The 17568-nt window shown below is 46.0% G+C and overlaps 2 protein-coding genes across 8 annotated transcripts in view; one reads left to right on the forward strand and one right to left on the reverse strand.

Moving 5' to 3' along the window:
* Positions 1 to 8459: 8459 nt before the first annotated feature.
* On the reverse strand, positions 8460 to 9989 carry LOC118238768. 2 transcript variants are annotated; one of them, XR_004769844.1, is made up of 2 exons: positions 9327 to 9989; positions 8460 to 9148 (listed from the first exon to the last, which is right to left on the reverse strand). XR_004769844.1 is itself a non-coding variant. In XM_035444360.1 (2 exons), the coding sequence occupies exons 1-2, from the start codon at positions 9959 to 9961 to the stop codon at positions 9086 to 9088; spliced, it is 345 nt and encodes a 114-aa protein (XP_035300251.1). In that variant the 5' UTR covers positions 9962 to 9989; the 3' UTR covers positions 8460 to 9085. The 2 variants fall into 2 exon arrangements, 1 of the variants encoding a protein (XP_035300251.1); XM_035444360.1 differs by having other exon boundaries at positions 9680 to 9989.
* App (amyloid beta precursor protein) overlaps positions 9930 to 17568 on the forward strand; it is a 217962-nt gene continuing 210323 nt past the window's right edge. For all 6 annotated transcript variants that reach the window (XM_027412361.2, XM_027412362.2, XM_027412363.2 and 3 more), the window contains exon 1: positions 9930 to 10056. In XM_027412361.2, the coding sequence (XP_027268162.1) occupies positions 10000 to 10056 (57 nt within the window). In that variant the 5' untranslated portion in view covers positions 9930 to 9999. The remainder of the gene's footprint in view (positions 10057 to 17568) is intronic.

Genomic DNA, 17568 nt, shown 5'->3' on the forward strand with positions numbered 1-17568 from the left:
CTTGGGCCAGGTGCCCAACTTCCTCTCTCCAAGTGTGTAAAAGATAAGAGAGACCGGGCTTGAAAATTCAGATGAAACTCTTACTTATCCAGAGACTGTAAATGTGACATCTGACAGCAACTGCTCCCTAGTCCCAAAGGGTCTGGAAAGTGCTTCCCCCTGCTGTGCTCCAGCTCATGGGAGAGAAACTTTTACACTCCACAATTATCCCCAAGGACTAATTCCAAAAGCGAGAGGCCTGTGGGTGCTTGCCTGAGATACTTCCTTTTCGTTGTTGTTTTAACGTCATGGGTTATCTCCTAGGTGTTGAGTCACCCAGACCAGTGGAAACTCATGAAAAGTGAGTTACAACAGCATGGTCCTGTCTGTTAGTTGGCCTTTTTCTAGGCATGTCTTGTATGTAACTTTGGAAGTTGTTAAGCGATTTGGGTGGAAAACACCGAGCAGTTCTGGGAAAATCAGATTTTATAAAAATTCCCCCATCGTTCCCATATACTAGAGAACAAAGCAGTATGTTGAATTTAAGAAAATCTGTGGTATGTTCTCTTTCATAGGCCAAAAAAAATTGGTATTTTATTTGGTGTTTCCCAGAATTTGAGCTAAGTTTCGTGTTGGGACTCTAGAAACATCTGGAACTGAGTCTGTGTTGTCGAGTTATTGTTTTGATATTTTTTAAAACTATTATTTCCACCTAATTTTCCCTTCCTTGAAGAGAAGAAATGGGTCTGCTGTTGGTATCCTTTCCAGACTGCATGGACCACACAGAATAAGGTGGGCACTGGCTCCTTTGGCTCTCTGTTTAGAAAACAATCAGTTTCCTGGACAACTGGAGACTAGAAATGCCGGTATTGCTTTCTCAGGCTTGACTCTCCAAGTCATTCCCTGGTTTCTCTATCTCCTTCCTTCTTTCTCTCCTTCCTTCCTTCCTTCCTTCCTTCCTTCCTTCCTTCCTTCCTTCCTTCCTTCCTCTTTTGTTGTTGTTACAGGAGTAAGAATTCACACACCTCCTTAACATGGTTAGCGGTAAATAAAGATGGCAATAATGACTACCAGGGGAAAACTGTGGAAATGCAGGTATCTTTTTTGACAGACTTCCGTGTCTTCCTGAGAACTTTGGACAAAGGAGTCTCAAAATTAATCCCACAGCAGGCTCCTTCAGTTGTCTTCCCTTTGTGTCTTCAGTGGTCTTCTTAAGGGCCCTGGAGACTCCTCGAGGGCCTCACCTTGGATAATCAGATGCAACAATCAGACCTGTGAATCCAAGTCTTGTACTGAGGCTTTTCTTTGTAAATATAGCAATACTTTCTCCTTTCCTTAGATGGAAATTTAAAAAGAAGCCGTCACAATTATGGCTTAGATTCTGTCCCATTTCTCCCCTAAACTAAGAAGCTGGTCATACACTTGATGCTTACATAATAAATATTCAGAAGACTCTAAACCAATATCTTCTACAGAACACACATTTTTTCCTCTGACTTTAAACTTTAGAAATGCTTTTTATGGCGTGCTATGCCCTACTTTAAAATGTCTGTCTGCCTGACATTTCTACAATTGCTCTTTCATTAAGCCATCTTCAGGGTCATACATTGAAATACCTTTTAGTTGAAAGAGCCTATCTGTTTAGACCAAACTGCGCCTGTAAATGTTCATTTCTGCAAGAAATAGAACCAAGAGTTTAATTAGAATGCCTCTGGACAACAGTTACCTAATTCCAGGACTTGACATACCAAACATAGAAAAAACCAAGAGGAGCTTAGAACTACAGCTATCGTCTTTAGAGTTCAAAGTGTACCTTAACACTTTAAAGGGTTGTGGGAATCCTAAAATCAAGATGTTAACTTAATTTTATTTAGTTATTTCTCAAACAATTGGTTACAGAACCCTTCAGGTATGCACTGAACACCTATGAGCATTCTTGGTAACTTGAGTTCCATTGTACACAATTGGGAAGTTGTGTTGGAAAATGCTATGTACATCATGTATGTATATATGACATGGAAGTATTAGCAAAATTTTTCTAGGGAACAAAGACGACTCATAGTAAGGATGTAGGAGAAAGGGAATGGTAGAGGAATCTGGGAGACTATGTTCATCTTACTATATATACTTGTAGGAAAACACAGATTTAACAAAATTTCTCTCTAATTCATTTATACATTAGAAAATAACCTTGATGTGGGCATGTATTTGAGTTTACTCTTACATCCTTTTGCAGGGTATGGCAGTTAATTTAATGTGCTCACCTGACTGGGTAGGGAGATGCCCAGAGAGATGGTAAAACATTATTTCTGGGTGTATCTGGAAGGGTGTTTCTGGAAGAAACTCACGTTGGTGTTTATCAGAAGATCAGGTATGGAAGGCCCTTCCTCAGCCATGTGGGTGGACATGCTTAGACCACCAAGGTGGATATGGTCACGAGGTACAGAAGAGTATACATTTGTGTTCTCTCCTTCAGGTGCAGCACTTACTGTCTCCTGTCCCTGGACCTCAGAGCTCCAGTTTCTTCAGGGTCTTCAGCCTCCAGACTCTAGGACTTAAGCAGTGATCATGACAGTTCTCATGACAACATGGTCAGGGTTATACACCAGTTTTACCAGCTCTCCAGTTTTTAGAAGGCTGTCTGTGGGATTTCTCGGACTGCCTGATTTTAAGGACACAATAAGAAATACATGTATATGTGCAGGAGGATATATATATGTATATATGTGTGTGTATATGTATAGTTATGTATATGTAATGTATGTATATAATATGCATAATATATGTATAATATATTCTGCTGACTCTGTGTGTCTTTAATGCTCTAATACACGGAGATATTTGTGGTCCATTTCCAGAGTGCTAGTTTTAACTCTCTGAGTGCCTACCAGGTCCTTATAAGTAAAATAACAAATTCCTGCTGATTTGTGGTTTCATGCCGTTAGCTTCTTCTGAATAACTTTCAGCCCAGTACTGAGATCATCAGTTATGATGGCCATCATCAGTTTTGGGGGATCTTCCGCTATGATGAACAATACACACATCTCCAATGTTCATTTTCCTTGGAAATTCTATTTATCATTTTCTTTTCTTATTCCTTTTGTTAAAATAGATATTTTTCTCATACTCTATAACCTGGTTATAGTTTCTGCTCCCTCTGCTCCTTCTGGTGCTTCCCCTCCTTCTCACACTGGTCTCCCTTCAGCCACCTCCCCTGTATCCTCGGCTACTGAACCCTCTTGATGTGTTTAGCCGGCCTCTCCTCCTGGCATTCCTGATTTGCCCTTTCCAGGGCCCCAGGCTTGGAACTCTGGCTTCCTCCTCCCCATCCACATACAGAGACACACATACTTTATACCACGTGATTATTACGAATGCATTTTTAATGGCCTCTTTTTTTCTCTTCCCACATATTTTTCTCATATAAACACATGGCCCTTAAGAGGAGTGAATATGAATTTTGTGTTTAACTTAGATTATTTTTTTCCTTTTTATTGAAAATAGATTTTTATGCAGTTAATTTTCATTCATCTCCCCTCCCAGACTCCCGCCAAATTCTCCCCCTTCCCCTCCACCCAAATCTACCCCCTTCGTTTCTCTCCTTTGAATCCTACCCACAGTATCAAGTATAAAACGCTACAATTGATATTTTGCTAGTGAACTTTTCCCTTTCCCGTAGCTACACTTACTGTAACTGGAATAAAATCACACATGACACAGGAAACGTTGGTCGATGGGCAGAGTTGTCGTTTGCTCGGGGACAGAGTTGTGTACCTAATGACTGTGAATCTGATGCTTATGTTTGTATGTTTGTTTTGCCATCCAGGATGCTGTTTACATATATGTTATGCTCCTGGATACCCAAAGGCTATCCAAATCCCATCTTCCCATTCATCTCAGGGGTAGGAAACACTTTTCTGTTCAGCCGCTCATAGGTCTTCAGTGCTTCTCTGTCATTAACTAGAGTATGGTGAGCAAGTATTGGGTGTCATTTATCGTTGATACCGAGGCTGGCTGCCCTGGAGTTTAACCTCCCCTTAGCCTCAGTATTTGCCACGGTGTTGGGTGACTTCAGTGGTTCCACATGCCAGCAATTCCTAGTGAGACCCGTGACTCTCTGCAGCTGACCCAGGGTGGGGCCTTCCTTTAAGCACATGTTGTCCTCCATTCTATAGGACAAGTCCATTTTAATCCTTTCGGCATCTCTGGCACAAAGCCTTCCCAAGCATGGTGCCATCTGCAAAGGGGATGCTTATCTTTCACATGCTGGACACATGCCTTCTGGAGGGGCCAGGGTTTTGCTTAATTCTTTCCATACCAACTACAACTCCATTCCTTTCTCTCCCATTCAAAAGTATGCTGGAATACAAATAAGAAAAGATGAATGGTAAATTTGAGTAGGCTATTAATCATATTTAAAAAAACAAGATAGTTCACTTACCAATTTGGGAGTTTTATTATCAAAATATTACTTAAGAATCCATCTATTCGATACTGAATTAGGAGGCACTGTGCTAACTGGCCGCCTCCTGAGAAGTTAACACAAAGGCATTGTGACCTGCTGAGCTTCCAGTAAAAGGGCTGGTTTCTATGGTAGATGAAGTCCTGATGTCACCATACCAACTCAGGGGTTACCTCAAACTGTGCTCTATTGGAAGGTTAGGCCTTGGAATAGGCACCTTTTTAAAAGTTTTTTTTTTTTTAAGTAAGCACACAAATTAATGAGTTTCACTGTGATATTTTTATACACATGTTTCATTACATCTTGATCCATCCCATTGCAAGAAGTAATTTAGTAAAAGAGATAATTAGGGCAGGTCCTAATTCAACTTGATAGTATCTTAAAGAGGAATGTTGTGAACGTAAAGAGACAGCAGAACTCAGGCCTGCAGAGGAAGGACCACATGAAAATAGAGGTATGGATGGATGTTCAAAAGGCCACTGGCACAACCCTTAGTGAAGTCCACCTGACTCTGCTTCCACCTTGATCTTAGACTATCCCAAAAGTGTAAGAAAATGAATTTTTCCTCTGTAAAGCTACCCAGGCTACCCATGCTTTGTTATGGAAGCTCTGGCTAACTAATGCAAGATTTAAATGTCAACACAAGCTTAAGCTTTGATAACATTTTCCAAGGGAAAATGTTGAAGGTCCTTTGACTTGTTCTCAGAGTCTGATAGTCAAGGGAAGGGCAGGGCAAGCTAGCTTCATTGGACTCAGTGCTGACTTGGTGGAAGATAGGGAGAAAGTAGCCTCTTCATTTCTATCTTTGCCATTTACCAGAGTCACCTTCTACTTGAAAAGGACAGAAGGACCTCTGGTCTTTGGTATTAAAAGTGAAGATTAGTGAGACAATTATAGGACCATGTCTTAACTGATCTGAATGTGGTCCTGTGGTATCTCCTCATTCCAAATTTCCATTTCAAAATTCCAATCACCCCAAACCTCAGAATATTTTGGGCTTCGACATAGGGTCCTTAAAGAAGTAATTAAGTTAGTGAGGTCAGAGGGTAGGCTTTAGCTCAATGCCTGGGAGCCTTTAAAAGAGGGGAACTGAACATAAAAATACATACAGAGAAGGAGACATAAAAACAGAGGGTGAAGCTGGCCAATGACAACCAGAGGCAGAGATCTTGGCAGAATTAGCCCCAATGATACCCTGATCTGGGACCTCTAGCTTCCAGAATTTTGAGAAAGTATCTGTTATTTAAATCACCTAGCTTTGTTGTGTCTTTTTTTTTTTCTTTTGCATTTCTGGAGACAGATCCTAGGACTGCAGAGATACTAGCCATATGCTCTGCCATTTGTCCCCAACCCTGAGTCTGACGTATTTGTCATGGTAGTCTTAAGGTTCCATCATCTGGCTCAGACTTACCGCTGCTCCTGATAGTCTTTATGGGCCTGGATTACTGACTAGATGTCAGAAGTGTTTTCTATAGCAGCACCATGCAGAAAGCCGGAAGATACGCTAGCAAGTGTGACCAGTCTGAGTCCACAGTGCCATGTAGACAGACAGCAGCAAAGTCAAGGGCAGCATTAGGCTCAAACAACAAACCAGAACTTATTTAGGGTGTGGGAGAAAGGGAAATGCTGTCATTTATGGGACTGTTCAGAGGTATGACTTAGCTTGTGAGGAGAAGATCCTGGGGGTAGGAAGAGTGGGATGTCCCTAGAGATGTACTCTATAGAAACGAATGCTCTGCTTGGCCACAGCTAATAACCTATGTGTGAGTGCTGTTAAGTATTGGGGAGAACTTTCTAGTAGCCGGATATTTCAGAGCCAGTTATCCAGCGACAGGCTGGCCTGTCTGAGCAGCTACTGAGTGAGTGTCTCACAGTGGTCTCCTGAAGTCCAGGTTGCCATAAGGATTTTGGTAGACATGTGGTCTCACTGTGTAGTCCTGTCTGGCCAGACCTGGCCTGCTTCTGGCTTGAATGCTGGGATTAAAAGCATGCACCACCATGGTCAGCCCTTCCTCAGGAATTCTAACCAGGGATGTGATGTGACTGTGCTTTCTGTGTGAGAGTGGTGAGATACCCCACTCAGGTTAGGAATGACATGACTGTAGGGCAGAGGAAGTGGTAAGGTGTGAAAAGTCATCAGTATCTCTGAGTGGTGACGAAATGAGAAAATGTAGGGGATGGGGTCAGAGAGGATGGCTCACCGGGTAAAAGGGTTTGCCTTGTGAGTCTAACAATTTAAGCACTTCCCAGAATCCACTCAGGAAAGAAAGCCAGATGCAGGGGCACACATCTCCAACCACAGCATCCCTAAAAGTGAGAGGAGAGATGGTGACAGAAGACCACCTACTAACTCTTGACCTCTAGTCTGGACGACACAGCAGGGAGGGAGCAACAATAGAGACTCTGCTGTTGTCACTAGGTGGAGGAAGGAAAGAACAAACTACTAAAGCTGTCCCCCTGACCTGCACATGTCTGCTGTGGCCTGTCTTTGCTTGTACTTACACACACACATTACACATACTCACTAATTGGTTAGGAGTATGTCCTGCTCTTGCAGAAGGCCTAAAGGTCGCTCACACCTTTATAACTAAAATTATAAAAAAAAAAAAAACTTTACGAAATTTTAAATAGAAAATTTAGAGATACCCTTTCTGTCACAATCAGGAGTTGATCACTTCACTTGCTCTGGGAACATCTTGACCAGAAATGTGAGTAGGATGAAATTCAGTCATGTGAAAGCAGACTGCTAACTCTAAGAATTTCTGTTTTTATGGGTTATCACTTATCTTTGTTTGTTTGCTTGTTTGATAGGCTTTCTCTGTGTAGTCCTGGCTGTCCGAGAACTCATTCTGTAGACCAGACTGGCTTCGAACTCAGAGGTCCACAGGAGTGCTGGTAAAGGACTTCTACCTCCTCCTGCCAAAATAAACCCCTGCTTCTTCCCATGGCACATATGGGCCTACAGCCTGTGCAGTCTGTGGGTTGAGTTCAGAAGAGCTCAGGCTAATGTCCCAGTGTCACCACCATAGGAATGTTTAATTTTGGACAAAAGGACTCACGCTTTCATTTTTCAGTAAGATCTCATGAGATTTGGGGCTGGACTTGCTCTCTCCCATCTCCTAGGTGTTCAAGTGCCTTCCTTGTTCGTACAAACAGGAGCTCATGATGACAGACAAGCCAGTGTGTTTGGGAAGGAGTGTGAGGAGAGAGATCCACTGTATTGTTTCTCACTGGGATTTTTTTCCCTGCTGGTCTAACTTCTGTGGAGCCCCTTGTTCTCAGATCTCTTAGTTTACTAGCTTCCCTTTTCCGAAAGTTCAGGTACCAGGAGTCGTATGGTGAGGGGTGAGCTTTCCACTTACTGAGTAACCAGTCATTCTACTGTTAAACTCTATTCCAGCCTCTGTTTTCCTGACTTTTAAATGGGGATGACAATAGCAATGGCTTCTCTCTCTCTCTCTCTCTCTCTCTCTCTCTCTCTCTCTCTCTCTCTCTCTCTGTGTGTGTGTGTGTGTGTGTGTTGGAAGTTATATCAAGTTATCTTAGATGATTTGTCTACTTTTTTTTTAAGTAGGGTAACTTTGTTGGTTTAGTGTGCCTAAGAGTCTGTCTCTCCCTCAGAGACAGATGCTAGCATGACTGACATCTTTATGTGGCTTCCAGGGATGCAACTCAGGTATTTGTGTTTGTGTAGTACTTTACCAGCTGAGCTCTCTCCCTGTCCTTTCCCTGGCACTTGTAGGAAGTGAACACCATAAATAATAAAAGCAAATATTGCATAGCAAATATTTGTTGTTATTTGTTAAGGGCACCCAAAGGACATCCAGGACAAAACAATTATATGTAGAGTTGGACAGATGGCATTTAGGGGAGCTGGGAGATGAATTCTGACTTCTGAAGAAAGGAAGGGTGCAGACAACCTCCCGCCACACTCACGGGGATTCCTTGCTCTTGCGCAGGGCAAGTATGCTAATTTGCTTTCTAGTGCTGTGATAAAAAAGAATCATAACCAAAAGCAACTTGAGGAAAGGATTTATTTAGCTTACAGGCTCTGATCGCAGTCCGTCATGAAGGGAAGTCAGAGCAGGAACTCAGGGCACTGAGCCAGAGGCTATGGTGAAAACTGCTTACAGGTTTGCTCCTCATGCTTACAGGTTTGCTGGGCCCGTTTTCTTACACAACCCAGGACCACCTGGCCAGGGCTGGCCTACCACATCGATCAATAATCTAGAATAAGTCTCCAAGGTCTTGCCTCCAAGCTAATTTAATGGAGGCATTTCCTCCAATTTAGGGTCCTTCTTCCCAGATGACCACAGCTCAAGTCAAGTTGTTAAAAAACACATGAGGTGAGGAAAAAGGTAGTGGCATCAGAGCCAGAAACTCATCCGGCATTATCTCCTGACCCCTCTCACTAGGCCATAGGGTTTTGCCACATCCAGTCAGGAGGGGGTGAATATCTGGATGGTTCTAGGCCATTCTAGCACTGCACTATTTGCGATTCATGCAGGAGAAAATGGCTTTACAGAGGTCCTTTTCTGTGATTTAAGGCAGATGCCAAGAAGGACAAGAGCAGAGTTCAGGCCAAAGTCCTTGGTGAAGGAGGAGGAACCAGGGCCATAGCGCAGGATCCCTTCCAGCTCAACTTTATCTCCTCTCCATCTTAGATTTCACCTCCGTCTCCTCCGATCCGGATGCCTCTCTTCTTCTCTGAAACCGCCCAAATCAAACAAAAATGCAACAACAATTAAAAAATACCCCCACGCCCCACTATAAACCTAAAGAAAACCGGTCTTTCTGCGTCCTGGGTGGCAAGCCCTTTTCTGGCGCATTCTAACGACAAAAATTCCAGGTTGCTGGGGGCGGGGGCGGCGGGGGTGGAGGTTACCCTTGTGCAAAGAAATCCTATTGCTGATGTTCTCGGCCTCGCGCCACCTCTCCAAACAGAGCAAATGAACTGCAGATAATAAAAACGCACCGCAGCAGAGGCTCCCCAGCCACATTCCAGAGAGGCCTGCGGGGTCGGGTGACTCAAGCTCACGGGGACGAGCCGGGAGCGCTCCCGACTTTCCTGGAACCCAAACGTGAATCCTAGGATTCACCCCCGCTCCCCGCACCCCTGCCTGCCCCGGACTGCCGGTCCCTGTCCCTGACCCGGGTCATCCCTTCCTTGGTTCCCGGAGCCCAGGGAGGGGGGGGCGCGGGTTCCGCAGCGGCGTGCCGGTGCCCGGGCCACCGCACCTGTGGGCTGCTGGCCGGGGTCGCCTCCGGTGGCGCCCGGGCGGGCGCAGCTCCCCGGGCTCCGCTAGAGGTCTCTGTCGGGTGGCGAGCCGGGTGGGCGGGATCAGCTGACTCTCCCGGCTGCGAGCCCCGCCGCCGCCGCCGCGCTCCTGCTCTGTCAGTTTCTTCAGCGGCGGGAGGCGAGAGCACCCCGAGCCGAGCAAGCGAGCGAGCGCGGGGGCTCCCGGAGACCGCGGCGGCGACAGCGACGCGGACCCAGGCAGGGCGCGGCGGATCTCCCATTCGCACCCAGCGCACTCGCTGCCCCAAGCGGGATCACGATGCTGGCCGGCTTGGCGCTGCTCCTGCTGGCCGCCTGGACCGTCCGGGCGCTGGAGGTGGGTGCCGCGCCTCGGGAAAGGGACCGGGGCGGGGGTCGGGGAGGCGGGCGCCGGGTGGGTGGGTGGGTGTGGGTATGGGGGACCCGATCCTGCTCACCCAGCACGGAGCTGGGGTCGTGAGAGGCTGGGGACTGTCGCGGGCATCCCGCTCTCCGCCGCCCCCGCCTGCGGGCGCCCTGCGCATCGGCGTCTCCGGCCCAGCCCTGCCCAGGGACGCGCTGCCCGGCCCGCGGACAGGGAGCGGGCGAGGCGCCGGGCTCCCCCGACCCGTGCCAGCCCCGGGCGAGGGCGAGGGGGTGAGCCTGAGCGCAGACCCCGACCGACTCCTCCCTGCCCGGAGAGCCGGGCTGGGGGGTGCGGAGACAGCCAGGCGGTGGGGGGAAGGGGACACGTGTGGGAGAACTGAAAGCGCGGAGTCCCCGAATCCCGTGCCCCGCGAGGAAATCGCCGCCCTTCCCTTTCCCCGGGGCGAGCCCTGGCTGGGGACGGGGACATCTCTGGGAGCCGGGGAGCGCCTGGCTCCCCTTCCCTTCCCTTCCCTTCCCGTCCCTCCTTCCCTTCCCCCGCCCGACTCGGCGGCGCGAAGCCCCTTCGCTCCCGGCGGCGCGGCGGCGGCTGCAGCCTGCGCAGCGACCCCTCTCCCGAGCGGGCGCGGGGTCGCGCGCCGCCTTCCGCGGGCAAACTTTGTGCATTTCCGTGTCTCCCTTTTGTGTTAAGTTGCAAGTGACTGGGGGTGTGTTGGGGGGGAACCGGAGAGCGGCGGCCCCCCGGCAGGCACCGTCCTTCACACTGGACGTCCCGGGCTCTCTCCGCTGTGCCTCCAGCTTCTCCCAGGGACCCAGAAGGTTCCCCGGGAACAAAAGCGGCGACACCCCGCCCTCGCCGTCCAGGGCGCGGTGGCGGAGCCGAGGGAGTTTGTGCGCCACCGCGGCGGCTCCCTTCCCCGCGCCGCGCGTCTGTCCCCGAGGGCCCGGGGGTGCTGCCGGGGCCCCGCGGTCTCCCTCCCCCGCATCGCCACCACCTAGTGCCGACCCTGAGCGGGGCTGCAAAGTCCTCGCAGGGAGAGGGGGGGGTGAGGGGGACAGAGAGCCGGGAGCGAGGCGTGCGTCTGCAAAGGGCAGTGCCGGGCGGTGGGGAGGCTGGGGCTCCTGAGCATCCAGGGAGGCGTTGGTCTGATTGAGGTGGGGCCTCCTCAGGGCAGTTCTGGGGACTCCAGCTTAGTCACCCCTGGGGGCGCAGGATGCTGGGGACGGTCCTCAGGGTCCTTTTTGGGAAGGGTGCAGATAAAAAAAAAAGGGTCGAGTAGAGTGAAGATTAAGACGGAGAAGATGGCGCCTCTGCAGTGCAGCAAAGAAAAGCTGTGTGGAGGCTGCAGCCTGTGAAATCCACCCACCACTAGGTGTATAACAAGTCTTCCCCATTCATCCAACTCTCCAACATCCAGCAAAAGGGTTGTTTTCCTTTTTACCCAAAGATGCCTAGAAGTTGCTTGCGTGGCAGCTGGTTGTGTTTCGCATCGTTTGTTCCTTTTTCATCATCTTAAGCATTCTGCAATATCCCCTCCCCGTCAGAGTCCCCTTTCCCCCCTACCTCATAGTAATTTTCCAAAATAGCAATTTCCGGATGAGTGCTTTCCTGTAATTCCATGGGGACTGTCCAGGCAATCACACTAGTACGGATTTTTATTTATTTATTTTTAGTCCTTAATTTGCAAGGTCATTCAACTTTTCTCCCCTCTAATATTTTTTTCTTTTTCTTCTTTTTTTTTTTTTTCCCACAAGTGGCTCCAGGGTTTGGAAATCACCTCAGGCTGGTTAAAACAGGTCTTTTAGGAGTCTTAAGAATTTAGTGTTCCATTTTTTTAAAAGCCATTTAATCAAGGAAATTCTGATTTCTCCGATGACCTAAAATTTTAATTGTATAATCATTAAGTTTTTCAGATTGCCTTGCTATATAAAGACACAACTAAGTAATTAAAAGCATAACTTTCATTTTTGAAGCTCAAGTCAAAACTCAAACGTTTATTTTTCTTGGGCTTTTTTTTTAAAACTTGTATAAAGAGGGTTAGGATGTAGGCCAAGATGGACTGGATTTCTTTCTTTCTTTTTTTTCTTTTTTTTTTTTGTTTTGTTTTTTGGCTTGTGCAATTGCATATCATTTTCCTGCCAACCATTTGCAGATTATCCCCTGGTTATCGTCACCTTTAAAGGATGAATGTAAGACTCTCATCACTACCTTTTGTGAATCATTGGAAGGATAGGTAATTCACACTAATGAGGTGTGACAGAGGCTTGTGCAGGTCTGTGTCCACTGAAGCCACGGAATTACGAGTTGGCTGCCTTTTGTGAATCACAGAAAATAGGTCTGCTGCAGGTGGCTCTGAAAAAGAATCAAAGGGACCGAGGGTAATGATGATGGGGCCTCATCTTCCAGGGAATCGTCATTACCTGGTTTGACATTTTTCTCCTGGTCTGTTAAATGGAAGCATGCGTTTAACCTTTGCTTGCTTGCTTGTTAATTTCCACTCGCCTGCAAGTTTTGTTTTCTTGTATGGAGCTGACACCTATCAACTTGCCTTGGTAGTGGTGGTTCCTTCACGTCTGGAGTCTGGAAACCTGCTGAGTAGTGCTGCTCTGAGGTAGAAGCCTACCCACACAGCAGTGAGGCTGAGAGTTTGATGGCGTCCATCAGTGGGAAGCCATGATAACTGGCAGACTATAAATGCTTGTCTCCTGCCACCCCAAGCGATAGCATCCCCCATGACACTTGCAAGACCCTGAGTGCCGCAGAGCGGTTAAAAGATGGAACTGAAGAAATGAAGAGGTGTCTACAAGATCACAACACTAAATTAGAAAAGACTGTTTTAAAATAAATGGGGAAAAAACAGGATCAAGTGGCTACTGAAGGAAGTGAAGATGGCTTTATGGTTAAGATTTTCTCTTACTGTTACAGGGTCACCGTTTTAAGTTTGCCATTTATGGCACACCAAGTTTCGACATTTGTTTGATAATGAAGCTATATCAGTCATCCTACATGCAGGGGTGAAGCAAAAAGTACTTGACAAAATAATGCAAATGCACATTACTTCTGCAAAAAAGAAATGTTGTTTTAGGATTTCCAAGGCATCTTTCGTTAATAAATTTCTTTTGTAATCTCTGTCTTTTATGTCAATCTATGCAAGATGGACCTGCACAAGTATACCTTAAATACCAAGTTACCAGAATGTAGTGTTTGTTTGACTGGATGTACTTACTAACCCCCACTGAGTACAGAAGTACATAGGGTGAATAAAACATGCAAGTAATTATGAAATAGGAATGTTGTACACAGTAAGCGGTGTACTGAGAAAATGTCACAGGATAAATACCTATAGTTAAAATGATGAAAGGGGTGATAGGGTTAGCTAGGCCTAGAAAGTTTCCAGCCAGGTTTGTGTCCCAGGCCTGGGGAATGAAGGATTCACACACAAACACCAGCATGTACATGCAGGGCCTTTGTCTTATCTGTGTTCTTTGAGCTTGCTTTAGAGCCAGGGACAGATAAGGTTTCACACAATGAAAGAAAGAACAAGTGTGGAATTCAGTTTGATTCATTGCCTCATCTATTCATCAGGGAAAATTTTATTGATTTATTTTTAGGCCAAATCCTGTCTCAGCTGTGATCATCTTTACACAGACCCAAACTGTCTTTTCCTTCATGGAGTTTCCATTCGTCCAGGGGACACAGAAAATAAACAAACTGTTGACAGGTGTGGGCCAGACTCTGGAGCTGGATGGAGAATTAGAAACAAGGATGTCAGGGCTGAAAGCAGACCCAGGTGTATCCAGGCCAGTAAACAATAAAAGGGAGCCTCACTGGACAGCAAAGAGGAGGGCGGCGAACCAAGTTTTTAAAGAGTGCTTCTATATAGAGCATGGTTTTGTTAAGCATGAGGTCCCAGCCTTGTTTGCACGGCAGAAACATGGAAGGTTTGCTTTTGTGTTTTTTCTTTCTGTTTGTGTGGTGCTGGGATCAAACATGAGACTTAAGCGTGATGGGCAACTGCTCTACAAGTGAACTACATCCCATCCCAAGGAATCACGGAGATTAAAAAAAGACAGTAAACAAAAGCCCAAGCATGTTGCCAGGGTGCCACCCGGTGTATCAAAAAGAAATCCCTGGGAGCAAGGCCTGGCATTAAGGAAAAAAAAAATCTTTGGGCAATTATAAAATAGAAACAGGGATTTTGAGGCCAGTTACAGATGGGCCGATTTGAGCCATCAGGACTCAGCAGGCTGTTCTGAAAATAAAGAAGCCAAGTAACGCCATAGAGGCCTGGGTGTGCAGGGAGCAGAGAGAAGGGCAGAGGAAAGCACAGGGTGGCAGGTTTCCACAGTGCTCGTCTCTCCTCGGAGCTGCTGGTCCTCATGGTACCCTTGTAGCCAAGACTGCAGTCGCATCCCACTCCCTGGTCTAGGTAACCTTGTGGTCCTGGAGGAAATGTGTCTCCCTTGGCACACACCTGCATTTGTGAGGGCTTGGCAGCACTCAGTGCTCTGTTTCCAAGCCCTCACCTGGTTTAGGGCTTTGGATTTCATTCTGGCTTTTTTTTTTTTTTTCTCGTTTGTTTACTTGACTGTGACATCTTTTCCTTTTCATAGTGGGATCCTAGATACAAACCACAGAATGTAGATTGATAGTAATACAGTCTCTTGCAAGTGCTGGCGAATGCTGTAACCTTCTGCATCACACATTGGGTGTCCCACGCTCACAAGTGGGTGGGAGGGCAGACAGCAGGCTGACAAGGCTAAGGTGAGCATGCTCCCTGAAGGAGAAGCAAGTGTGCACAATTACATGCATTGTATTTCAGGTTCTGTGGAGACATTCTTGAAGGGGGATGTGTTACGTAGCTCTTTCCTCAGTTTAACATGGATTGCTTTTGAGGGAGACTGATATTTATTGTAAACAACAGCGCTTGGTCATTTTTTCCCCTCCTATCGTTCTGTCTAGTAGGTTTGACTGGCACCACCTTTGCGATCAGAATTCACCCATCGTTGGGTTAGAACAACTGCCCTAGTAACTTAGTTTAAAACAGATTTTTTAAAAAAAAAAATGTTTATTTTTTAATTTACACATTTTGCAACTAGTTTTCGGAGAAGGGGTTTGTTGTGGAATAGCTAGCTATTACAGAAGAGGTTAAAGAGAACTTGGGTTCATAGACTTTCAGTCCTAGCTGCAGTTGTGGGCAAAGAAGAATATTTTATTTAGATTTATTTTGTGTGGCTACTTTTTTATTTTTTGAGATGGGGGTCCGCTCTGGTTAGCTTTTGTTAACATGACACATACTAGTTACCTGGGAAGAGGGTCCCTGCATCAAGAATTGTCTCTATCGGATTGGCCTGGAGGCAAGTCTCTGGGGGGAGCACTTTCTTGATTTATGATTGATGTGGGAGGGCCCAGCCAACTATGGGACGGTGCTACTCGTGAGCACCAAGGTAGTCCTTGGGAGTATAAGAAAGCAGGCGAGCAAACCATGCCAGTAAGCAGCACTTCCCCATTGCCTCTGTTTCTGTTCCTGCCTCCTGCTTCTACTTGAGTCCCTGTCCTTGGCTGCCCTTGGTGATGTGACATGTGCAATGTGTGAGATGCAATAAACCCTTTCCTCTGCAAGCTACTTTTGGTCAAAGTTTTAACACAGCCACAGCATCCAAGTTACCACAGGATCTTGCTGAGTTGCCCAAGCTGACCTTGAACTCCTTGCCTCAAGTCATTCTCCTGCCTCCGCCTCCTGAGTGGCTAGCCTACCGATTCCTACTACTGTGCCTCTGGGGGGCAGGGGTGTTATATGTTGAAGAGGCATGCAGCGGAGACCGAGCTAGAACTAGAGTAGATCATGGAATAATAAAGAGGAGGGTGCTTTAAAAATTATTTTGTGTTGTCATTTTAAGGTTATGTGTATGTATGTGACTATGTGCACATGAATGCAGTTACCCGTGGAGACCACAGGCCTTGGATCTCCCAGAAGCTTGAGTTATGGGTGGTTGTGAGCCAACTGAAATTCAGGTCTCATGAAAGAGCAGAAGTGCTCTTAGCTGCTGAGCCAACACTCTAGCCCCCAAGAAGAGCTATTTTTTTTTTTAAGCCCATCTCCTCTATGGAAAGAACTGGAGTTAGCATTTGTAATGTTGATTTTGATGTAAGGAGGGATGATAGTAATGTTGAATCATTGAGTGTTTCTCAGATGTATAGAAAGGGCAGCATTTCACATGCTTTCCATTGCTGTGACAATACCTCAGACAGTCAACTTTAAAAGAGGAAAGGTTTGGCTCACGGTTTGGGAGGTTTCAGTCCGTGACTGGTTGACCACATACTTCTGGGCCTCTTATGAGGCAGCATATTATGGCAGAGAATATGTGATGGATCCAGCTGCTCCTGTCACTCTGGCCTGACTGGAAGCAAACAGGAGAAAAGAGACCAGCATCCCAACGTCCTCTACAAGGGCATGCCCCTACTGGCTTAAAGATTTCCAAGAAGTTCCCACCTCTTAAATGCCCCACCACCTCCTGACAGTGACCCTCTGAAGACAAAGCCTGTAACCCACTGGCCTTTGGGTCATGTTTGTGATTCAAGCTATAACATACATGGATCCAGAAACCAAATGGGAATGAGGTTGCTTGAGCATTCTGGGTGTTGTCTCCCCAGAACTGGCCGTGGTTAAGTTTCTGTGCTTTTGTAAAACATGGAGAGTTACTTATCAGTGTTGAGGGTTAAACTGTTTAATATACAATATACTTAAAACAAGTAGATAAATGAATATATGTTAATATGTAACTTATGTACCATCATAACTATGTGTTGCTACTTTTATAGGAGGGTAAAAATGAATATATTTTTCTTACACACAGTTATGGAAAGCTAAAACAATCATTGTGGTATTTCACTTATTAGAGTAATTACCCTACTTACTGTCTAATTAAGAGTAAGAGGAAATTGGCAGTTAGTTCTGTGTAAGGGTGAATGAATTTACCCAGGTATGCTACATGCCTGTAATCCCAGCACTGAGGAGACAATGAGAGAACAATAGAGAATCCACAGGTTTAAGCCAGCTTGGTCTACATAACAAGACTGTAAAAAAAAAAAAAAAAAAAAGATTCAACTATGAAACAGTCCAGGTAAAAGTTTTTCAAACACCTGTTATAAAATATTATGTATTACATATGTGATTTTCTATTTCAGTTGGATTTTTGAAAATATTAGGATAATTCCTGTCATGCTTCTTGAAGAATTTAAGCTGTGCTGAAAGGTGCTGGGTTTACACAAATGGAAATGCTCATTTTTAATGCTGTGCATACTAGCAGCTTTCCATGTGTTTAATATTGAGCCAGTTGATGCACTGGCTTGATTACTAATACAGCCTACTAATTGGATGTCTGGGTGTGAGGAGTTGTGGACAGGCTTGGTTTAGTCTTCAGCTAACCCTTTTCTATAAAAATGAATCATTAGGCTCTGTCATCAGAGCAGAAGTAGAAG

This window comes from Cricetulus griseus, chromosome 4, assembly GCF_003668045.3.
Source record: "Cricetulus griseus strain 17A/GY chromosome 4, alternate assembly CriGri-PICRH-1.0, whole genome shotgun sequence".
Lineage (NCBI taxonomy): Eukaryota > Metazoa > Chordata > Mammalia > Rodentia > Cricetidae > Cricetulus > Cricetulus griseus.